At 41.9% G+C, this 25,904-nt stretch overlaps 1 protein-coding gene across 3 annotated transcripts in view; it reads right to left on the bottom strand.

Annotated features, from left to right (window-relative positions):
* GPC6 (glypican 6) overlaps positions 1 to 25,904 on the bottom strand; it is a 754,231-nt gene that overhangs the window by 295,168 nt on the left and 433,159 nt on the right. For all 3 annotated transcript variants that reach the window (XM_088457100.1, XM_088457092.1, XM_088457109.1), the window contains exon 4: positions 12,763 to 12,928. In XM_088457100.1, the coding sequence (XP_088313226.1) occupies positions 12,763 to 12,928 (166 nt within the window). The remainder of the gene's footprint in view (positions 1 to 12,762; positions 12,929 to 25,904) is intronic.

Genomic DNA, 25,904 nt, shown 5'->3' on the forward strand with positions numbered 1-25,904 from the left:
CCCCGTTTGCGTCACTATAGGGGGCGTGTCCAGCACTCTCTGAGATGCTGGGCAGCTCCCCAGGCTCTCCCTACAGTAGTGAACAGGGCATCTGTTCACCTTCTGCACACCCGCTGCTCTGCTATGTGGTATGTGCTCACCCCAACTCCCCCCCACCGCGGGACACTGTGGCCCACGGGTGGGACAGTGTGACAGTCCCAGAAAAAGGTATGGTATTGGCAGATACATGCTTAAAAAGGAAAACTTATTTTGGAGGTTATATGTGCTTCCAGGAAATGTATGCTATATAGACAAATAATATTTATTACCAAACTGAACAGAAAGGGTTAATATAGCAATTTTGAAGGATTAACTACAACAATTTACAAGGGAGAAGTCTTTCTCAGAATAAATATGATTTGACATTAATAGCTCTGCACATTTGCCTTATGTTCATTCATTCAAGGCCTTAAGTGTTTAAATGACCTGTATAAAACATTCAAAGTACAGATACTGTAATGTGGCTATATTGCATCCACAATTCATAGCCACAGGGATTTTTCTGTACTTTTCTTGCTTTGTATGGAAATTGCTAGCTATGAACTTGTGAATGTCTTCTTTTCTCCAAAGTTGTTACTTTACTTTTTTCTCACTTAAAACATATATTTTTCTAATAAAAGCATGCCAGGAGGCAGTCGTATTCCCAAAGAGTATAGAAACCTCATAAAACCATGCCTTCCAACATGAGTGATCAGCATTGTAAGACCCAGAAGTTGTGCTTAAGTGAGTTGTCAGTAACATGAGTGTGGACACATAAGCCTAGCCTGATGGATTAGGACAATATGGTGGGCAGAAAGAAACTTCTCACAACTTTAGTGCCTATTAGAATGAGCCAGTGGAACCCTTGGGCTTGCCATAGTAAGTTCAGCAACAGGTCACAATTCTACTCTAAATCAAAACAGAACTAGTTCAAACATGTAGTGAGTTCATTTTACATGTACAAATATTTTATATTCAGCAAACAAGGAATATATTATATTTATGAATAATTAAAAGACACAGTTCTCCAATTATAGCTATATTATAATTAAATATTATATAATAACAGTTTTGGCGTAATCTGCAGTTACAATCTTTTGCAGCGTGCTGGGGGAATTTTTTATGTTTTTTTCTTGTCCAGATTAACTCCTACCTTACACGCACCTGTGATGGCCCAAAAAATTGATTGAGCAATCACAATTCTATGTATTACTGTTCTGATTGGTATAGGTGGGATCTGTATAGTATGCTGATCCTTGTAGTGCCATTATTGTGGATCATGGGGTGCCCCCAGGTGAGTTAGCTCTCAATTTAGAAATACATACTGTAAATGTACGAAACAAAGTGGTGCTATTATCATGCAGTGTAGGACAGAGCCGTAAGTAGACTTTTTGGTGACAGAGAGCATTGGCGCCCCCCTATTTTTTAAATAGGGAGATAACACACCCGAAAAAGGGCCATGGCCTCATGGGGAAGGACCAGGGAAGCGATAGGGGAGGCCAGGAGGAAGCTACAACTGAGAATGATTAAAAACAGAAAATTGACAGGCCAGAACAGCGCCCCCTGCCATGCGGTGCCCTGTAGGACCTCCAGAGCAGAGACACCTTGCCGTGGCTGGTGGCTTACCAGATGTTTGAAAATGTATGTAACTGAGATCTTTGCATTTCAATTATCATTTAGAATGTAATGCGGGCCATACACGGTGCGATAAAGTAGCCAACCCGACGGAATGGTACGATTTGACTGCTATATCGCACCGTGTATGGCCATGATATCGGACAAAGCGCGCTCCCGTGGGGTCGTACATCACACCTCCGATCAGGGGATGCGATGTGCGATCCCATGCAGCGCTATCCGGGAGGAGGAGGGGGGGAGCCAGCATATCGGGCGGTCAGCCACCATGTGTGGGGACTGCCCGATATGTCGGACGTCGGATCTCCCTTTGCCTTGCATGGTGTCATCGCACCGTGTATGGCCCGCATAAGTCTCTTTTGCAGTGTGCTTGTGGAATTGTTTCTTTTTTTTTCTTGTCTAGAGTAACCCCTGCCTTGCATGTACCTGTAATGGGCCAATAATTTAATTGTTGAACCAAAATTCTGTGTTACTCTTTTACAGTGAATGTAAATTAATCTTATACACAATAATCAAAATGTTGGAAAGTTATTGCTAAAGGTTTCCCCAGATGCATATGTACTACGCATGCTACTGTAGGTGAGAGCAGTGATACTTTCTTGTACCTTGTTTCTTAAAAATCAATGTCCTCTTTGTAGGAAATAATTTACTTGTCCCACAGCATACATTTAGGTCCACGCAACCCCTAAAAACACTATGTGCAATACATGAGGTTTGGGAAATATGGGCAGTAAACTAAATTTATTAAAATCAAAATGATGTTCATAGATACAGTAATACAGGAAATAACCCTAGATCACACATTCACTGGTGAAGCATACACTCAACATATAGAGACAACCAAATAGTATTCATGACCCTGTTGTACTCCACTTTGGGATGGTCTTTGATTCCTATAGTAGTCTCAGGCACGGAACTACCGGAGATAATGCAGGTGGCCGCATCCGGACGCCAGCCCTGAAGGGGCACCTCCTCCATTGATCCAGTGTCTTGCCCAGTTCTAACTTTGGGCCGGGCAGTGCTAGGCTCTTCCAAGCAGATCAGACATGGTGCAGGCTGTGACGTACGGAGACACAGTGGCATTACAGTAAAGGTCATGAAGCCACACACTGTATTGCAGTCCTGTCCGCAGAGTGCTCTTTCACTCTCTCTGCAGTGACTGAGGCTGCAGACACTGCTGGGTGCTGGTGCCACCTGCGGCTGAGGGACTGTGAGCTCCTCTCTCTCCTCTGCTACCAATAGGTCAGGTAAATATTCTGTAGGGGGCTGGGGCTATAATTAATATGTTTTTTTTCTGTGGGTGCTAATGTATTTCTTTTTTCCTGTGGGGATCAATGTACAAGGGGCTGATTGAAAAGTAATGTTTTTTCAGGGTTGGAAATGCCCAGAAATCACAGGGTGCTAAGTCTGAGCTATATGGAGGGTGTTCCAGTGCTGTCCCATTAATTTCAGTCAGTGCTGCCAATGCAACAGCAGCAACATGTAGTCGGGCATTGTCTTGGAGCAATAATCACTGTTTCCTACAGTAAATGTGGTCTTATCTTCCTCATGGCTTCACGCAAATGGGTTTTCACGTAGTCACCATTAATTGGCTGTCCACGGGGAACCCAGTGCTGTAGGATTATACCGTGCGCATCAAGGAAAAGCAGAAGCATGACTTACACGCCAAAGGAATCACATGGCATTTTTTGGGCAGAGGCGAATTTGCGTTGTCGCATCTGCTCTTCTGGGTACCCACCTGGCACACAAATGAGATGCCAAGTGAAGCCGAAAGTTAACCTTCTGTCATTTTGCAACATCTGCGCAGCTTTGGCAGTGTTGACATCAGTAACCGCAGTGAATGGTCTCCCAGATTGCGCTTTGTCAGTCATTCGCGTATTACCCTCTTTGAAGTGCTTCCACCACCGAAATACTGCAGCATGGCTAATTGTTTCTCCACCGTATGCTTCCTGTAACATTACATGAGTTTTATTTCCGCTTTCTCCAAGTTTAACACAAAATTCAATCACACATCTCTGACATAATCTCACAGACACGTCTTCCTCATCCGCCATGATGAAATGTACGAAGATCTTCCACTCGCTGTGACCAAAAGGTGTGTCAGAGTGGTAGCCATGAAACACATATTGTATGAGTGATAACATATATTCTGGTGTAGAAGACACACGCGAGCGCGCACACACACACGCGCGCACATTAAAAGGAACAATTTCATAGCTAAGTGTATTTTTCAGTTTTCATCTTCTGCATAATCAGGAACAGTATGCAAATTATACTAGTTCTTTGAAGTTTCTTTGAACACAACATTTTCTAATGACAAGCTGGAGTCACTAGTTTCGCTCTTATAGCACAATAAAGAAGAGATCTTACGCTTTGGATTCTATATAGTAACAAATAGAAAACAATGTACAAATGAGAAAAGAACATTTTATCTTGGTGGGAAATAAGTCACACAATGTAGTATAAATGAAATAAGAGATTGTCTTATGTGTCTGTGTACAACAGAATTCGCTTCAATGTTTATCAAAGTGAGTTTACATAGAAGCAAATTATTGTTCAATGAGCTCTTCTTGGAAAAAATACGTACTGCATTACAACAACAGTCAAGAGTGGATTAGAGTATGCATAAAGCATTTTCCGTTATTATCACTTACTGCGAGTTTATATAAATCTTTAATAGTGCTAACTCAACATGTGCCTGCATACCCAGAGGACATATTAAACCTTTACTTAAATTTACAGACTCGACGTACAGTACAAGCAGTCCAGTGTTCAGAGCCGCAACAGCCTCAGCAATTCACGAGGGTGCAGTGATGTCTAAAATGTCAGCATCTCACCTTAACCCAGATAAACCTGCGTATTCTGGAACATCTAACTCTGTTTCTCCTGGAGCTACAGAAGTTCCAATTACTGCCTTATGCAAAGATTTTACAATGGATACCGTTGCTTGTGCTGAAGTAATTGTTCCTGTCACTGCATTAATCCCAAAGGACACACTAAACCATATGTATTCTGTTTGCATTTTTATATTTTGTTTTCTTTTATGAGATATCATGGGGATAATGCAGAATGAGTACAATGTCAGTTTGCTTGCCCAGAAAAGTGGACACACACATACATATACTGTATGCAAATTTGTATGAATCGGGTTGGGTATGGGATGCCAACACTCGGAATGCCGGCGGTCAGAATCCTGACGCCGTCATCCCAGCAGTTAGGACACTGACACCCGTCGGTAAGAATCCTAACTCTACCTCTAACCCTACCTCTAACCCTCCCTTCCTGCACACTAAACCTAACCTCTCCTCTAGTGCCTAACCCTAACCATCCCCTTACTGCCTAACCCTAACCATCCCCCTAGTGCCTAACCCTAACCCCCCCCAGTGCCTAACCCTAACCCTCCCCCCTCGTGCCTAACCCTAACCATCCCCCTTTAGTGCCTTATCCTAACCATCCCCTTATAGTGCCTAACCCTAAGCACTCCCTAACCCCAATACTTACCGTTGGGATGCTGACAGTCGGGTTGCCGGCACCAGGATTCTGACTGGTGTTGGGATTCCGGTGCTGGCATTCTGAGCACCGGCATCGCAACAGCCGGAATTTGAAATACCTCCTATATGATTCTGCTGCTTGTGCCTGTGGTATGGCGTGCATTCAATATAGGCTGTGCAAAGTAAGTGTGTTCATGTGATTGCGAACATATGCAGACAGTGACAAATATGCATATGTGCCTGAGAGAGCAGATATAACTCTGCAGTCTAACCTTAACCCTCCGCTCACAGCCTAAACTCCCTCTGCAGTCTAACCTTAACCCTCCGCTCACAGCCTAACCTCCCTCTGCAGTCTAACCTTAACCTTACTAATAATAATAATAATAATAATAATACAGACAGACAGTACAGGGTCAATGCAATTTGCAGCAAAGGGTGCGAGTTTCCAAAAGTGCTGTGAGCATGTTTGAGTGAGTTTGGGCTCTCGATAAAGGGGTATATTTACTAAAGTGCAGGTTTATAGAAGTGTAGATATTGCCCTTAGCAACCAATCAGATTCTAGCTATTATCTTACATTGTTTATGTATAGGCTGACATAATTGCACACCAGTACAATGGCATCATTAATATACTGTTTCCTCCCCAAGTCCCCATTGAAATAACTGTTGTTCATTCATTCTCTGTAGATTCCTGCACTATAAGTCAAAATAGAGGAGAAATTGAAGAAAGAGTACTGTGCTAATTCTTTACAGTTTTTCAAAGTATTATAAGAGATTAGTTAATATAGCTATATCATCTGAACATTACCTTGGTATATTACTCATAAGAGCAAAGGATACCTTACAAAACTACAATCTATAGGAATATAGGAGCAACAACTTTTTATTTATATTTTTGAAAAATATGTCAGTGGGGTTAAATTATCGAACATAAATATATCCTGATATGGTAATATTTCAATACCTAGCTACATACATTTTTATGGAGATGTGCTATAAAACTGAGACATAACTGGAATTACAAGAGACTAACTATCAGATCAGATTAATTAAAGACTGTGAAAGAAAAATGTCATATAAATTAAAGAACACATCATGAATAACATTAACAAACGACAGCTAACCACTGTTATATAGCATTAATTGCCTGGGAATTTCATAAGAGAACATCCAGCTTCATGGTGAATAAGTGGAAGCATCAGACTTCAAGTGCACAGAGAATGCAGTCAAAAGGTCTACAATGTTGACATTCATAATGTTGACACCGCAATGTGACAGTTATGGTGGGCATTAGCTCACCACAGCACCTTTCAATGGTGAGAGACTGAGTGATCACCCCGCAACTTTATATGTTTTTATGTCTTTTTATGCTTTTTATTTTGTGTGTAGTTACATTATTGTCAATAAATGTACCACAATAATTTGCCCTGGTCATTTGGGTAAATCATATTGGTTACCATTTCAACTTCATTTGAATTTCCTCTTGGTCATATTAGGGCCATCCCACTCCTCGGTTTACACTTATTCTGTTTATGTTTTGGAAGTTGGTGTTTCCTTGTGTTGGTGGATGTGGGGGATGCTTTATTTACCTATATTTGCGCAATATACAGTATTTTTTATAATTTTCTGTGAATAATCTGGAATTAAATCAAAGGGTAATTATTGTGAACTGATGAAAAGTACTGTCTCCCAGAATAGGGACCATTGTGAGACTGTGCTGCTCTTCCATATCTGTCCATGCAGCTTTGACTATCTGTTGCTGGTGAAGTTTTAAGTTAAATTGCAGCTTCAGAAAACATGGAATGCTGGGGGCCTGTATGCAGGGGTGCCATGAGGGGATGAGAGAAGCAGGGACTAATTACCTTGGTCCAGGCTTATCTAAGGGGCCCAAACCCACTGTGCATGGGGCAAGAATGCTCCCCTCCTCAGCGCTCAATGCCCCTGTGCATAGTTTCTTTTTTCTAACTGCTGTTGCCATGCACCCACTATTTGATCATATCTCCCCCATCACCCAGGCTCACCATTGTTCTCTACGTATGGGAAAGGGATAGGTAGTATTAATTCCCGGAAAGCAAAGCAATGAGTGAACACTCTAAGCTTTCCTACCCCCTATCCAGCCCTAATGTTAAATTAGTAGAATTTATGCTTAATAAATTGTGCTGCCCAAACCACCCCAACCAACTCCAATGTTAAATAGCATTCACACTTAATAAATAGGTCTATCTCCAACCAACCAAGTCATATGATAACAGTCAGTTGTTAATCATTAGCCAGGATATCACATATCTATCATATTTGTGTTATATTTCAAATATCCGTATAGATAAAAAATACACCTTGTGTCAAAATCATCTAGAACATATGTACATATACAGGCCATATAAAATAATATAGCACAAAAAAAAACAAGTGATCTATAGGGGTGAATCAATATATGTGAAAAAAATAAATTCATTGTGATTAGACCTTAATACACTGAATATGAGTGAAAATTAATATTAAAACAAAGTAGTGTATGTACAGATCATCAAGATCCTCAATAATAAAAATAATAAAAACAGGTGAAGAAATCATGAAAAGTATAGAATATAAAAATGTGGGCTAAGAATAGAGGGAACTCTTATAATATATGCTAGTACACTCTCCAGTGCATCGCACATTTGACCTAACCCAAGACCTGCTGGATTAGTCTGAACCTAAAGGTTTATGTAAAATCCTTACACATGTGGTTATGCTAGTACAAAGCAGTGTATTCTGGGTTTATACACTACTCATGTGGCAATCCAAACACACATATTAATTAGCTGAATTCCAACGAATCTAGTAGTGCCAATCATATGAGAAGATACGTAATAATATTTGTGGATACTAAATGAATGATAAGGAAATTCTCATACTATCACTACAATACATATATATTTATAATCCCAACAGCCGTATTGATTGTGACATAATAAGAGGTAGGTACATGTGCCGCAATCTGTTTTCAAATCACATTTTCTCCACTTTTGTAAAACACTTCTATAAATTTTTTACCAATTTTCGCTATTTCTTTGTTCCATATTTTGGTATTAACCCATGAAACAGTAAAAGTTATGTTTTAATATTAAGTGCACCACTTATGACATTTCTTTTTCTTTGCTCCTGTTTATACATTATAAGTTGGAACAATACTATTGTAAATAAATGTATGCAAATTGCAGCAAAGAACATTTTTACCTGTCAGGCTCCATTAGACATGAGGTACATAACTACTGTTATGCCTTTCTGTGCAGATACTGTATTATGTAAAATATTTAGTAAAAATCACAAGCAAAACATGGAGTATCCTATCACATGAATGCTGATAGCAGGATGATAATAAATAATAGCAGTGTTATTGACTTTTATACCAATACACTAAATGTAAGATCTAGAATGATCCTTTGTCATCTCATATTATTTTTCTGAATTTTTTATCCGCTTTGAAATCACTGCAGTGGGGAATTGCTTCTGAAGGATTTACTACTTTCTGTCACCTCAAATGGCACTTCAAGATTTACCTGGCATGTACTTTTTTCTATTCTGTGCTGTTAAAAATATAAATTTTGCAGCCATTAAACTGTTCTAAACATTCAACAGAAAATAGTACAAAGCCACAGGACACGTCGCAGTTCCAAGAGTTGCAAAACATTTCTGAACAAAGCACAATCAGGTATTTGAAGGGGACCTGTCACAGGCCTGTTTAACAGATGCATGAAAACCAAAATATAAGGATGTTTTATGTTGATCTTTTTAGTATTCAGTCATTGTTTGCAGATATAACATTCATTGAAGAGTGTCATTCCCTTGTACAGAGAAACACCACATACAATGTTCCTTATTCGCACAGGCAATTTCGTACAGGTAGATATAGATTCCCACCAAGAGCATGGGCATATGGAGGAAGATATCAGAAGCAGTGTTTGCAGAACAGCAGAAGTTTGTCCACAGATGGGAGGAGATGGGTGGATGAGGACTCTCCTTGCTAAACACAGAGATTATGGGACAAAAGCAATATTTGGAATGATATAAAAGGGTAAAGAGGGTATATTTTTAGGGGTGCTCCTCTCTAAATAGAAGAATGCCCAGCTATTTTCACTAAGCAGGAGGACTTGCATCTTGCGCCACTTTTGGAGAAGACATTTCTAGCACATTTCTCCAGATGATAACAAAAATTCTGCTTGTAATCAAGGGGATACAGTCAACATACCGACGGATGGAAAGCCATCCGTCAAAAATCCGCTGTCTAAACCTCGACACGGGACTAAAGACAGGTGTCTCTAAATCCAGATGCCTATCTTTAGCCCATTGACGGAATCACACCAGGAAGGCTTCCCGAATGAAGGTAAGCGGGAACACTTAGTTGTTAGCTGCGTTGGGGAGGGTTAGGTTTAGGCACCAGCAGGGGAATTTAGGTTTAGGCACACCCTGAGGAGGGTTAGGGTTATGCTAGTGGAAGGGGGGGATAGGCGCCACTGGAGGGGAGGTTAAGGTTAGGCACCCCCCCCGGGAGGGTTAGGTTTAGGCGAAGGGGGGAGGGTTAGGTATAGGTACCCCCGGGGGGCATTTAGGGTTAGGCATCACCCCAGGACTTTTATGGTTAGGCACCTTTAAGGGAGGGTTAGGGTTGGGGGGGGAGAAGGGTAGGCTTAGGGGACTTACCTGTTCAGTCGGGATTATGCATGTTCGGGCTTCCGGTTTCTGCATTTTAACCACTGGCTATTCAGCCACCGGGATTTCATAACCAACCCGTAATGAAGGTAGTGACATGTTTCCCTCATTCCTTTTATTAAATTAATCCATAATTGAAGCTCAACGGATAACATGGACTTTTAATTACTTTTTAGCAAAAGCCAAAGTAGTCAATTAATGGACACGTGCAAGTTAACAAATCAGCTACACACAAGAAGAATCTGTGCTTTCCATTTCTTCTATTGATGGCAGCAGTTATGCTGGGTACAAACGGGACGATCTGTTCAGCGCACGATATCGCTGAACGATATCCCTTGAAATTCCTGGATTAAGGGTCACATGGGCCTGGGGCTGAAAATTATTAAGGGCCAGATCCATTTGGGCATGTACATGCCCTACACTATCAGCCTTAATGTCTACCTAAATACTGTACATAAAAATAGAAAAATACATACTTTTGTGAGGAAAATGGAAATGCAATTTTAATACTTATGATTTTTAGCTGACTGTGCGATCAGCTAGGCAGCTGGTCATCATCAGGCTGTTATGATGGTGGGCCAATTTCTATGTGGAGGCCTGGAGCTGGAGCTCCATCCACCCCATTGTTAATCTGGTGCTGGCAACATTCGCATTCTTGCAGTGAGTAAGTGTGCACCTTGATGTGTGCTTAGTATATGGGGTTGGCCACATTATAAATCAATTTTTACCAAATTATGAATGGTCATACCACTCCTATGCTAGTGAAGTTTCAGACATCGCTCAGATAAGTTAAGGAATCACATATGTAAACCTAAAACTCAAGCTGCATTTTATAAAATTGTTGCTATTAAATGATATAGCATTTTACAAAGATCTCAATGACTAACTGTAAATAAATACAATTCATATGTAGGCTCTTATCAGTTTGCAGATCAAAAGATGAAACAATAGGGTACTGGGATACTGGTACCATGCATCACACTTGCCTTAGTTGAAATACAATTTATGGGCTAGAAGCCATGTACATTCAGATCAAATTTCAATCACCACATAGACTTCGTGTATTTAAGTTTGTTGAAGGACCGGGAGGGGACATTTCAATCTAAAATACCTAACAAGAAAGAACAGTAGCTTGCACATTTAGCCACACAGCAAATATAAATATAGTATCACACATCTGAAGTTCTGTCAAGGTATTGGAACTTTTACATATATGTTTGTGAATAACTTTGCTTATCCACTCTTTTTATATGACAGCTCAAAAACATTCTAGCCTTCAAGGCCTTTTAAGAAATGAAAATGGGATACAGATTTGTATTGCCCATCTCCTTTCCATTGTCTACTGTAGGGGTTCCCAACCACGGTCCTCAAGGCACACTAGCAGCCCAGGTTTTAAGGATAGCAATACTTAAGCACATGTGACTTAATTAGTACTCGGTTATTTTGATTTAATCATCTGTGCTCAAGCATGGATATCACTAAAACCAGGACTGCCTTGAGGACCGAGGTTGACAATCACTGGTCTACTGAATAATATTAAACCACTTACACAGTCATCCATGTCTGCCACTTCCAGCTCTTATTAAGCAATTGGGTTGCTATGTTGAATCTCATTTGATGGAATATCATTTGTTATCCAACAACATTCCTATAATACCATCAACTTCACATTATTTTAAATGTCTGTTGAGAAATCAACTTAGAAAGACCTATCATCTCTGTTTTCCCTAATCTCTCTCTAGATATCTCACACCACTTCTATAGGACCATTTTTTTACACCTGCCCAAATCATTCCTTGTGCTTCATGCATCCTCCTACCACTTTGTGGACTGTCACAGAACAAAAACTACTCTACTAACAATTGTTACTGAATACCATCACCGGGTCACTCCCTGCCCCCACTTGAACTGGTGGGTGGGCATTCAGCTGATCATGACATGTTGTACTTCATTTACTGACTATACCATGGAAAGTCCTTGAAAAGTAATCAATATGCAGATTGTGCTGTCATCTCACATGATATTGGCTTCTAGAATGAGGAAGCTGAAAGCTGCACTTTTCATGTACTTTGATCCCTGTGTACGTGTTACCCTATTTGGGTGCTTACTAACCCTAATTTCATTACATTTTGAATTGATTATAAAAATTATATTTAGCACAATATTTCCAATTTTTGCTAAGTGACCCCAATGTCACAACAGGCCCGTCTTCTCACTGAATAATGTTAGAATTAAAATAAAATATTACTTAGAACAATCATTGTAACATCGAGAATTTCTGTCAATGCTTTATTTCTATTATGAACTTTTTATATTATTTTTTTTTCCTGTCTATCATTTCCATCAGTTTGAAATAGCCTCAGGGAATATTGGTCTAAAACCTAAACAAAAGTTGTGAATAATGTGAACTAGTTTCAGTAATATACTGTTAGGAGACACTTTTATGCCTTTCTTGTGGATACTCTTTTAGACAATCCATGGCCTGAAATAATGGAATATTTAGTTGATATTTAGCAATGGAGTATACAGTGCACTATCAATGCCATCAAAAGCACCATCATATACCCCCTTGTTCATGCAGTCAAATGTGGCAGCTCTTATGTACACAGGATCGACCCCTTGCCACCCAGACAGTGAAAGTCCTTTTGGTACCACAGTTTCTGAAAATTGTTCTTAAATTGCAGTACATGTTTTACAGATCTCATCACAGGAGTAAAGATAAATTAATTACAGCTTCAAAGTGTTTCATACATACGCTTGTAATTGATCCACCTTTGCTTCTGTGATTATATCAAAAGCACAATCAGTGAAGCTTTATAGCAGTTTTGTATCATATATAATTTCTACATATATAATTTTTCCTTTTTATTAAATTTGCATTAATCTCAATGATCGAGTGATTAAGAAGTAAGATGTATCAATTTCCATACCAATGAAGAGATTCCATTCAATATCCAAATCAGCCTGATTAGCCAAGCAGCCTTTCATCACATTGAGGCAGTAATTGTTGCAAGGTTTCAGTGTGGGAAATCCACGACAGTAAGGGCAGTACAGCATCTTCAATAGGGCTTGGATGCATCCTGCATTTGGGCTGAGCTGAAAAGATGGAAACATTTTACAATTTATTATCAGTAATAAAATAAGAAAACAATCTGTAATTAAACATAAATTATTAAATTTAATTAATCATGATAGTCAGTGAAGCACCAGTTTTGAATGCCTCACGTGGAAACCCAAATTTTAGTTTTTGGCGCACTTCAGCTAATGCTACTGTTTATACTAGGGGTGTGCACCGGCCACTTTTCGTGTTTTGTGTTTTGGTTTTGGATCTGGATCTTTCTTCGTGGTTTGGATCTGGATTGGTTTTGCCAAAACCACCCTTCCGTGTTTTGGGTTCTGGGTTTTGTGTTTTGGATCTGTATTTTTTTGAAAAAAAGCATAAAAACAGCTAAAATCACAGAATTTGTAGGTTTTTCTGCTCCTATGCTATTATTAACCTCAATAACCTTAATTTCCACTCATTTCCAGTCTATTCTGAATACCTCACACCTCACAATAGTGTTTTTATGTCCAAAAGGTTGCACCGAGGTAGCTGGATGACTATGCTAAGCGACACAAGTGGGCGGCACAAACACGTGACCCATCTAGGCGTGAAACTGCAGTGGCAGACAGGATGGCATTGAAAAACTAGGCCCCAAACTGTACATAATGCAAAGAAAAAAAAGAGGTGCAAGATGGAATTGTCCTTGGGCCCTCCCACCCACCCTTATGTTGTATAAACAGGACATGCACACTTTAACAAACCAATCATTTCAGCGCCAGGGTCTGCCACACAACTGTGGCTGAAATGATTGGTTCATTTGGGCCCCCACAAAACAAGCTGGCAATTTATCTGTCCCTGCACAAACTGGCTCTACGGAGGCAAGATGTCATCCTCATCCTCCTCATCCACCGATTCCTCACCCTCTTCAGTGTGTACATCCTCATCCTCACAGAGTATTAATTCATCCCTGCTGGAACCACAGGTCCCTCTGTACGTTCTGGAGGCTGGTCTCCCTGGAAGAGTTGATAATTCATTTTATGAACATCATCTTCTCCACATTTTGTGGAAGCAACCTCCTACGCCTTTCGCTGACAAGGTTCCCGGCTGCACTAAACACTCTTTCGGAGTACACACTGGAGGGGGGGCAACTCAGGTAAAATAGAGCCAGTTTGTACAGGGACCTCCAAATTGCTTCTTTTTCCTGGCAGTACAGGTACGGACTGTCTGACATGCCTACTTGGATGCTGTCACCGATGTAATCCTTTAACAGACAGACGCACGCTTGTCGCTGCTGCTTTGAGGATTCAAGTGCGGCTACAGCCCACACAATTCACAAAGACAGAAAAAAAAAAAGAATATTTTTATTGTTTGTGGAGCACACTTTGAGGGTTACACCACCCTTTAACAGACAGACGCACGCTTGTCGCTGCTGCTTTGAGGATGCAAGTGCGGCTACAGCCCACACAATTCACAAAGACAGAAAAAAGAAGAAGAATATTTTTATTGTTTGTGTAGCACACTTTGAGGGTGTCACCACCCTTTAACAGACAGACGCACGCTTGTCGCTGCTGCTTTAAGGATGCAGGTGCGGCTACAGCCCACACATTTCACAAAGACCGAAAAAAAAAAGAACAATATTTTAATTGTTTGTGTAGCACACTTTGAGGGTGTCACCACCCTTTAACAGACAGACGCACGCTTGTCGCTGCTGCTTTAAGGATGCAGGTGCGGCTACAGCCCACACAATTCACAAAGACAGAAAAAAGAAGAATATTTTTATTGTTTGTGTAGCACACTTTGAGGGTGTCACCACCCTTTAACAGACAGACGCACGCTTGTCGCTGCTGATTTGAGGATGCAAGTGCGGCTACATCGCACACAAGTCACAAACACATTAAAAAAATAGTTTTTTATTTTTTGGAGCACTTTGAGAGTTACACCACCCTTTAACAGACAGACGCACGCTTGTCGCTGCTGCTTTAAGGATGCAGGTGCGGCTACAGCCCACACATTTCACAAAGACCGAAAAAAAAAGAACAATATTTTAATTGTTTGTGTAGAACACTTTGAGGTGTCACCACCCTTTAACAGACAGACGCACGCTTGTCGCTGCTGCTTTAAGGATGCAGGTGCGGCTACAGCCCACACAATTCACATAGACAGAAAAAAGAAGAAGAATATTTTTATTGTTTGTGTAGCACACTTTGAGGGTGTCACCACCCTTTAACAGACAGACGCACGCTTGTCGCTGCTGCTTTGAGGATGCAGGTGGAATCTAGACGGGATTTGGAACCGAGGACACACTACCTCCATCAATTGTCTAAATCCCACTGCACTAATGTCGGATACCGGACGCACGTCTAACACCAACATAGCAGTCAAGGCCTCAGTTATACGTTTTGCTTCAGGATGACTGCTGTCGTACTTCATCCTCATCGCTAGGGACTGTTGGAGGGTCAATTGTTTAGTAAAAGTAGTGATGTTCCTACTTCCTCTCTGGGATGATGAACAACTCCCAGCAGCAGCAACAGCACTAGGAGGAAGTGGTTCTTGATCTTTCCCTATTTTATTTTTATCGGAGAAAGTTTGGTCCTCCATTTATGTTATATTGATATATATATACGTGCGGCTAAAGCGCACACAAACACAGAAAATATTTTTTTATTTTTGCTGGAGAGTAGTGCACTTTGTGGGTTACACCACCCTTTAAGAAATGAGCCAGCCGGCTCTTTACTTATGGGACACAGGCGCACGCTTGGCGCTGCTCCTTTGTTGATGCACGTGCAGCCACAGTGCACACAAGTCACAAACACAGAAAATATATATTTTTTTGGTTTGGAGTGTACTTTGGGGGTTACAGAACCCTTTAACGGTCAAGCCAGCCGGCCCTTTACTTATGACACAGGCGCACGCTTGGCACTACTTTGTTGATGCACGTGCGGCTACTGCGCACACAATTCACAAACACAGAAAATAATTTTTTTTTTGGTTTGGACTGGAGTGTACTTTCGGGGGTTGCAGCACCCTTTAACGGTTTAGCCAGCCGGCCCTTTACTTATGACATAGGCGCACGCTTGGCACTACTTTGTTGATGCACGTGCGGCTACTGCGCACACAATTCACAAACACAGAAAATAATTTTTTTTTTGGTTTGGACTGGAGTGTACTTTGGGGGTTACAGCACCCTTTAACGGTCAAGCCAGCCGGCCCTTTACTTATGACACAGGCGCACGCTTGGCACTACTTTGTTGATGCACGTGCGGCTACTGCGCACACAATTCACAAACACAGAAAATAATTTTTTTTTTGGTTTGGACTGGAGTGTACTTTGGGGGTTACAGCACCCTTTAACGGTCAAGCCAGCCGGCCCTTTACTTATGACACAGGCGCACGCTTGGCACTACTTTGTTTATGCACGTACGGCTACTGCGCACACAATTCACAAACACAGAAAATAATTTTTTTTTTGGTTTGGACTGGAGTGTACTTTCGGGGGTTACAGCACCCTTAACGGTCAAGCCAGCCGGCCCTTTACTTATGACACAGGCGCACGCTTGGCACTACTTTGTTGATGCACGTGCGGCTACTGCGCACACAATTCACAAACACAGAAAATATATTATTTTTTTAGCACTTGGGGGGAGCACCCCTGATGGACAGAGCACCCCCTGGACAACACTACAGCACCCCTTTAGGACTGGGACACTGCACAGGACTTTGGAGTGGACACAGCCCCTATGGAGAACTGACTGCACAACACAGTCCAGCCAGCCCCTATGGACTTTGAAGTAGTGGACACAGCCCCTATTAACAACAGCAGCACAGCACAACACAGCCAGCCCCTATGGACTTTGAAGTAGTGGACAACAGCAGCACTACACTACACTACACTACACTACACAGCCCTAACTCCCACCCTCCCTCTTCACTGTCCACAGCCGAGTGAGAAAATGGCGCCGACGCGGGTACCTTATATAGGATCCAAAACCCGCGAGACTTGGAAGGCGGGATGATGACGTTTTGCCTCGATTTCAGATCCGAGTCAGGCGGGAAAAGTCGAGCCTGATTCGGATCGGACTCGGATCGGACTCGGGGGGGTTCGGATTTCAGAAATCCGAACCCGCTCACCCCTAGTTTATACCTTTACCTACCCCACACCTTATACAATAGCTCTCTATGTTTGCCATCAGCTGCTACTCATATAGATAAAAAACCCTGAAATTATTCAGTCCATACTTAAATTTAATAATAGTAATAATAACAATAATGTGTGGAGTTTTGTAGGTTCACCTGTGTCTGCGTGGGTTTTCTATGGGTACTCCAGCTTGCTCTCACAGCACAAAGACATATATGGATGGTAGGTAAATTGGCCTATGATGAATAACCCTAGTTTTGTGTGTGTCAGTGTGGTAGGGAGTATAGATTGTTAGCTCGATTGGAAGCTAAAACTGTCTGTAAAGCGTTGTGTAATATGTATGTGCTATATAAAAAGTACAAAAAAAACAATAAAAACACTAGTAAAAAAACAATGATTTGCAAAGAGTCTAGACCTGTCAAATGTAATTTGGTCGAGGATTTCGAAACATGCCTAGCCCAGTGTTTACATTCTTTTGTAACTCGTGGCACACTAAACAAAATTTTAAAACTGCTGAGGCACACCATTATTTTTTTTTTTCAAATACAGTATAATATATAATAACAAATATCAAAATATATTTAATATATGTTGATATTTGTTATTATTTCTGTTAAAATTAGTAGAGATTAAACACAATCACAATGTCCCCATCACAATGGCTCCCACAGAAAAAAACACAATAATAGTGGCCCCCACAGAAGAAAACACAATAACAGTGGGCCCCACAGAAGACACAATGGCCCCCAAAGTAAAAAAAAACAACAACAGTGGTCCCCAAGGAAAAAAAAAACAGTCACAATGGCCCCCACATAAAAAAACACAACAGTGGCCCCCACAGAATAAATAAATTCACAATGGCCCCCCACAGAGAAAAAAACACAACAGTGGCCTCCACAAGAAAAAAAACACAATCACAATGGCCCCCACTGAAAAAAAACACAACAGTGGCCCCCACAGAAGAAACACATTCACAGTGGCCCCCACAGAAAAAACACAATCACAATGGCCCACACAGATAAAAAAATGGCCCCCCACAGAAGAACATTCAGTTAGCCCTACAAAGAAAAAAACACAATAACAGTGGCCCCCCACAAAAAAAACACAATCACAATGGCCCCCACAGAAGAAACAAATTCACAATGGGCCCCACAGAAAATATAAAACACACTGGCCCCTACCTTTTAAGAGCAGTGAAAATCACAGTTGTCCCTGTCCCTCAGCGGCAGGAGTTGCTGCAGCACTGTAGTGGAAAGAGCTTGCCTGCTTAGTCGCTCACTTCAGAGCAGAGCAGTGAGCACTGTGCACGTGGGAGGGACAGCAATGCGGCCTACGTGACCAATGATGTCACACCGCCGTGTCTCCATAGGTCAGGACATAGGTCATGGCCCGGGCTGAGTCTGAGCAATCCATAAGAGCCCAGCGCTGCCCGGGACCAAAGTTTTAAGGTAAACTGGTGGCAGCGGCGGTGGATGCGCACTGGTGGGCACATCTCCAGCGGCACACCAGAGAACCACTCGGTTGAAAAAATGCTGGCCTAGCCTGTGTACAACTTTAAATAATGGAATTGTACATGTTTAATATACTGTAGGTACAAAGAAATCAAAAATTGCTAGGGAAAATTATATTAGTTTAAGTTAGCATTATTTAAATCATATAACGCAAGGAGTATGTGTGCTAATGTAATTGCTACTCCCCTAGATGTATAGTAGGCGATGTCTGGAAACTTGTGACATTGTTTTTTCTGAGTTCGGGCTCCATTTTTCATAGAAAAAAGCACTGGGTATACAAAATATATCCTGTATTATTTATTTTCAAATAAGTATGTTTCTAATGTATTTTTAATGAAACTACTAAGACCTGTTGCAGATATAACAAAGTAACACAGGCATTCCAATAATATAAAATGTCAGGGCAGTCATGTGGCCACTGCTGAGAAAGAATGCTTTGGTCTTCAGTCTAAAGAGGCCTATCCATTACATGACTTTGTGAACAATCCGACCAAAGGCAGGTTTTGGTCGCGTTGTTCAGAAAGTAGTCATGGATAGGTGGCAAGGACCAGCAATGTGCGTGCACGCTGGGTCCTTGCCGACCCCGACTGTCTACTGAACATACCCGTCAACCTTACAACGCTCATTAGGTTCAGCATGTTCAGAGATAGGAGGTCGGACTCCTGCACTGAATGATGTTCAGTGAACATCGTTCAGTGCGGGCACCGCACCTCGGCAACCTGAAGGTCTGAACGCTAGACGTTCAGTCTTTCAGGTCGCCTAGTGGATAGGCCCCTTAAGGGAACATTCCTAATGAAACGATGGCTATAAATTGCTGGAAAATTGGTAGAACACTGACACCTCAAAACCACCAACATTGCACATTTTTCCTCACACCACATAGAGGTGCGTAAGAAAATATCCAATATTGTGCCATAACCATTGGTGATATGCACAGTCACATGTCATGACTGCACGTCACTGCAAATTAAATTGCCCCCTCGATTACTATGTCTCCGCATATGACCTATTGATGTGCAATCATTTGTGTGTTAATTCTTGCAGTAAAACATGTACCTGATACAAAATCAGTAATTGATAGTTTACAAATATTTATTAAAACATTTTTTCTTAAAATATTTTCAATAAAAAAATCACCATCCTTATTTACATGCACCATTGACAAGAACTCTGTTACCACTAAACTGCAGATGGAAATTGCCAGTCTTTGTGTCACCCTAAATGCTAGGAAGTGCCCAAACCCAAACCCCATAACTTCAGTAATAGTCACTACCCATATATGTATGCTGATATCCAAGCTATACATTGCTTTCTCTCTTAACTCTCAACTGATGTATTTTTTACAACACACTGAGAGCAATTCAATAAAGTGTGAGGCCTGTGTGGTCACAGCGGGATGTTTATGCCAATTGCTTATTTTTGCTCGCATCTCTATCGGGTTAATTCAATTTGTTAGCAATGTGCTAGAGTGCCTCTGTAAGGTCGTGAAGGCACCCGGCGACATTGCTCATTTTTTCTTGCACGTCATAGAGGTGTACAGGAAAATGAGCAAACATTCCATACTGTTATATTTGCCAATGTGCTCAGCCGGACATCGTGGTGATTGAGTTACTCCTCTAAGAGTGATGTTTTATTTACAGTAATTACCAGAAATGAGGCTAGAAGCACACCGCACTGAATAGAATCAGCCCAATTGGCGGGTGAGAAAACCCCACTGCAGTTGTCATTAGTGCCTCATAATTTAAGCATACAAATATCCTGGCAATACATCACAACTGGTGGTCTTTCTTTATGAAAACAAACAAATACATTTTTAGCTCCAAAGAAATTCACAGGCAATGTCATTCATGCTGGTTATGTTTTAGCAATGTACTGACTGTTTCATTCTGAACATGTCATTATCACTAATTCTATCCAAAATCATAATTAAATCCCAATTACACTCAGTGCTTTTATTGTGGTGGTACTCATGGCTACTGTATGCAGTGCTGCCACTTTTGTTTTTCATTTTTCTAACTAGTTCCAGAAAAAGGAAGAAACAGTGAAATAATTTCAGAAATTAATAAATTATGTGCAAACGCATCCATTGTGTGGAAGCTACTATTAGAAAAACAGTAAGCAACAGTGGCTATTTGCATCAGTTTAAAGATGGGTACTGTGAATGCAGCGGGTTTATGTGTGCGTTATTTTTGCCTACTGGCCCTCATTGCCTTGAGAACGGCAACGATATATAGCTCCCGCTTGGTACCCCGGGTCTTTTATGGGTTCAGGGATCACACAGTAAGCACGCAGTAGCAAGGTACAAGAACACCTTTATTACATGCACACTAATTATACATGTAAACCGTAACCACACTATGGGCCTGATTCAGACCCGGTCGCAAGCGCTGAGCGCTCGCAACCGGGTCAATGGTGGCCTACAGCGCAAGCGCACCACGGAGCCGGCTATGTCGTGCGCATGCGTGAGACCTGGCTATCCATCGCTCCGGGTCTCGCACCAAAGGGGGCAAGCTGTCGATGTTGAGTGACAGCTCGCCCCGTTTGGTGGGCGGGCCGGGGGGGTGGCTGCCCAAATGGAGGCATTCCCGAGGGAATGCTTGCCATTTGGGGGCGGCCCCACTGACATCACGAGTGATGTCAGTGGAGAGCTTCTGGCTCTGTTAGAGCTGAAAGCACTCTGGGGCTTGTGATGAACGAGACCCTACCACAAGGGTCTCGTTGCAAGCCCGATGGTCACGATGGTCTTGACTATCGCGACCATCACCATGGCCGCGCTCTATAGCTGTGGGTGGTCACCCACATCTATGCGAGCGGCCAGGAGGCCACTCCAAATTCAGAGTGATTCAGAGTGAGCACTCTTTCAGACCGTCCAGCTCTGAATCAGGCCCTATGTACAGTATATACAGGTAGCACTAACATCAACCACATTTAAAAACTAAAACTACTATAAAAACCACACACAGAAACCCTTCCCCCTTAGACAGTCAATAATCACCTCAGGGACTATGGGCCTGATTCAGAGCCGGACGCTCTGAACGAGCGCTCGCTCTGAATCAGGGCGTTTTTTTTTTGGAGCAGCCTCATAGCTGTGGGTGACCACCCACAGCTATAGCGAGCGGCTAGGTTGATGGTCAAGATGGTCAAGACCATCGCGACCATCGGGCTTGCGACGAGACCCTTGTGGTAGAGTCTCGTGGCCGCAAGCCCCAGAGAGCTTTCGGCTCTAACAGAGCCGGAAGCTCTCCCACTGACATCACTGGTGATGTCAGTGGGGCCACCCTCAAATGGCAAGCATTCAGTTGGGAAAGCCTCCGTTTGGCCGGCCACCCCCCCGGCCCACCCACCAAACGGGGCGAGCTGTCACTCAACATCGACAGCTCGCCCCCTTTGGTGCGAGACCCGGAGCGATGGATTGCCCATTGCTAGCTGAGTCTCGCGCATGTGCACGACGGAGCCGGCTCCGTCGTGCGCATGCTCTGTGGGCCACCATCGACCCGGTTGCGAGTGCTCAGCGCCTGCGACCGGGTCTGAATCAGGCCCTATGTGAGCACGGACTGCTGCACAGCTGTGAGACTCTGGTGGGCAATGTGCTGCTGAGAGAGGTACAGCTGAATGACTTGCTGGTCCAGGCCGCTTGGCCCGAAGGGATTCCACTATTCGCGAGAATAGGGCACGCTGCGAAAGTCACCCAGCTCCAGCTGGCACACTAACTGCGCACCTGAGACAGCTCCGGATAGAGCCATACTTTTTGGCTGCGTATCTGTCCCTGGTCTCCCTTTGATGAAATCCGTGCTGGAAGGCGGCAATGTCTGCAATCCTGGCTGGGTCTGGAGGTGCCTCAGCCACTCCACGTTAGTCCTGCGTCGCCGGCCAGGAACCAAGAAGTAAGATCACAGAGGCCCAGCTTCAGGCCCTTTTTATCCCCCACGTCCTGTGCAGAGATTGGGTGGAATTTGAATCCCCAGATGTAAATGTCCCTGAGCTGCTGGGACCCCCTGCTGGGCTGGTGCCTGTGTGTGTAGTTTATGGTCAGCCCACATTCCTGAGGTGGGGGCTGGGCTAGGAGTGAATAACAGGCAGGAGAGTTTCCCTGGTCACTGGGTGCAATTTAAGAACCAAGGTATTGCCCACACATTCTCTAGCAGAGGTTTGGGCAGATTGCTGAGGGGCATCTGCAGTTGCCTGGTAACTGTTCCATGTGAACCTCGTGCAGGCAAAAGGGGGATCATCACATAGGGAATCCTCACAGGTACTGCAATATGACAGTGATCTTCAGGTGGATAATAAGAATGAACAATGACTCTTTCTCCATGATCAAGGGTGGTCAGATTACAATGCAAATTGACTGAATATGGCTTTCATAAAAAAGAGAGAGAAGAAGCAATGCCAGTGTTAGTGATAATCAAGCAAAGAAAATCATTGCTGAATGTATTTATAATTACAAATAATAATAATAATTATTATTATTATCATTTATATGGCGCCACATGTGTTCCGCAGCGCCATACAAAGTACATAGACAAAAAAGTAACCATTGACTTACAATACAATACAATACAATACAATGCAGGACATGGATAAACATTGCTATATTATTGACATTAATGCCCGCATAAGCAGCCAAGTGTTAGTTGCCCTAGTGGCTAGTAAGAGATAAATTAAATTACAGTAGGGAGAAGCACAAGAGGGTAGAGGGCCCTGCTCGAAAGAGCTTACATTCTTTAAGGGAGGGGAAAACAAACAGGAGTGACACAGAATGGGGTGGGTGGGGAGAAAGGAAAATGTAGCAACAAGTTAGGATGAGAGCTGGAAGGCTTTAATGAAGTAGTGGGTCTTAAGAGCTCGTAATATAATGTAGTGTAAACATTTGCCAGTTGTGTGAAATACAGAGCAATCTGTGCTTGCATATTCTGATGACAGTCATAATATATATGGCTAGACAACTTATTTTCTGAATTTGATTGCAAAGTTCTATTACATGGTGATGATATAGAACACGGGTATTCAACATGCGGTCCTCCAGCTGCTGTGGAACTAAACAACCCAGCATGTCCTGCCACAAGTTTGGTATTAGAGCATGATAAAACTGTTGCAGGATATGCTGAGATGTGTAGTTCCATAGCAACAGGTGGGTCACATTTTGAATAGAAGAAACATTAATGCAACTACTATAGATGCAGCTGCTGTGCATAATAAGTGTAAACAATTGTACAACCTGTCAAACACATCTTATGGTGCATACACACGATCAGATTTTTTCTTCAGATATGGACGATAACGATTTAAAAATCGTTCAGTCGTTCATATCTGAAGGAAAATCTGACATATCTGACATGCCTGAACGATGGACGATCAACGATGCGCGTTCCCGTTTGTCAGATAACGATATCTGACATCTGATGGGTTTGCAGTCAGACTTGGACGATTCCATTTATTTTAATGCAGTCAAAAATCGTTCAATCGTTCAAATCGTTCAAATCGTTCAAAACTTTGGTCAAATCGTTCAAATCGTTCAGATCGTTTAATCGTTCAATCGTTCATCTGACAAATCTGACAAGTCTGACAAATCTGACCGTGTGTACGCTCCATAATGGTGCATACACACGATCAGATTTTTTCTTCAGATATGGACGATAACGATTTAAAAATCGTTCAGTCGTTCATATCTGATGAAAAATCGTTCATATCTGACATGCCTGAACGATGGACGATCAACGATGCGCGTTCCCGTTTGTCAGATAACGATATCTGACATCTGATGGGTTTGCAGTCAGACTTGGACGATTCCATTCATTTTAATGCAGTTAAAAATCGTTCAATCGTTCAAATCGTTCAATTCGTTCAAAACTTTGTTCAAATCGTCCAAATCGTTCAAATCGTTTAATCGTTCAGTCGTTCATCTGACAAATCTGACAAGTCTGACAAATCTGACCGTGTGTACGCTCCATTAGAAATCACATTACCACCACTCCCCAAATGAGTTATACTATGAAGGAAAGTGGAATTTATCATAGGTTAAACCAGTAACACAATATGAGACAATAACATGGTTGCTAGCTCTCCATCCCCCCCAACCTTACAAACAAGCACCAGATACAGGAAATAAAAACTATGCATTATGTAAAAGGCTAGACCCAATTGCAAGATGAATCCGAAATAACATGTCAGAAGAGGTTGCCAGGGACAAAGATTGATGTCAGCATTGATCCAGCATATAGAAAGGCATTAATGTTTCTTTTGATGGAGAACACGCAAGACAAACCAGATGCCAGCTCCAAAATTAGAAATGAATTGTACATCTATAACACAAAGGATTTTGTATTCTGATATAGCCCATGAGTTCTCAATAAGGGAGGCGTTCCTAGACAAACAAGCACACACACTCTGAATGACTTTCAGATCACAGAGCGTTTCTTCCTTGTGGGGAATGTGCCCACATTTTTCAAATTCAAGCAGGAGTGCATTAGACCAGCAATATCTTAATTTACTAAGAATTGCTTTGCTTGCAGATAGTGATGATGCGGCTGATGAATATATAAAACTGGGGTCTGTATTATATCCAAACCATCATATTGGAATCTACTTTGTACAAATCAAGTGATTTAGGGGCCTATTCATCAATACTAAAATATCGATGGAGGTAATTAGGTAGAACTCGCATGGAGTTCCACCTAATTACCGGAAGAATTCATCATTCCTCCTCCCTATAACCATCTATTCCGAAAATATGTCATTTTTGCGATGACAGCTTTTCAGGAAATAGATACTTTTACCTCTCTACACTAACTTACCGCAGCTGGAAACAGTGCTTGCTGAAGATTTTTTTACATTTTGTAAAAACTGAATTTTTTTTTTACTTTAGTGTGTTCTGCCAGGAAAACACAGTCAGAGCAGCTGCAGGAGCCAGAGGAGGGGCCAGGGAGTGATGGAGCGAGCCGGAGAAGGACCTGCCCAGCTGAAGGCAGGTAAGTGTAAATCGCTATACGCCATAGTGTATTATAGTTACGTATAGTAACACCATCAAATTCTGAAAATACATAATTTTCAGAATTTGATGAATAGCCTAATTTCTACATCCCCATACTAATGTATGAATTAATGCAGGGGGACTTAACCAGGAGATATCAGTGATATCTGCTGCGTTGTGTGTTAATGACTACTAAAATAACGTTAATTAAGGAAAATGTTCTTAAAACCGTTATTTTAGTGTTGACGAATAGGCCCCTGAAATCCATATTGAGCACTAGTCATAAATAATACAGTGGTGTATGGTGAACTAACAAATAAACTAAATAAATGAACAGCGCTGAATGGATAAGAAATAATCTGGAAAAATCCCATAGAAACAAGATAAAAAATAAACACTTTAATATTTAAATCATT

The sequence above is a fragment of the Taudactylus pleione genome, unplaced genomic scaffold, assembly GCF_031769625.1.
Source record: "Taudactylus pleione unplaced genomic scaffold, aTauple2 ptg000041l, whole genome shotgun sequence".
NCBI classification, from domain to species: Eukaryota; Metazoa; Chordata; class Amphibia; order Anura; family Myobatrachidae; genus Taudactylus; species Taudactylus pleione.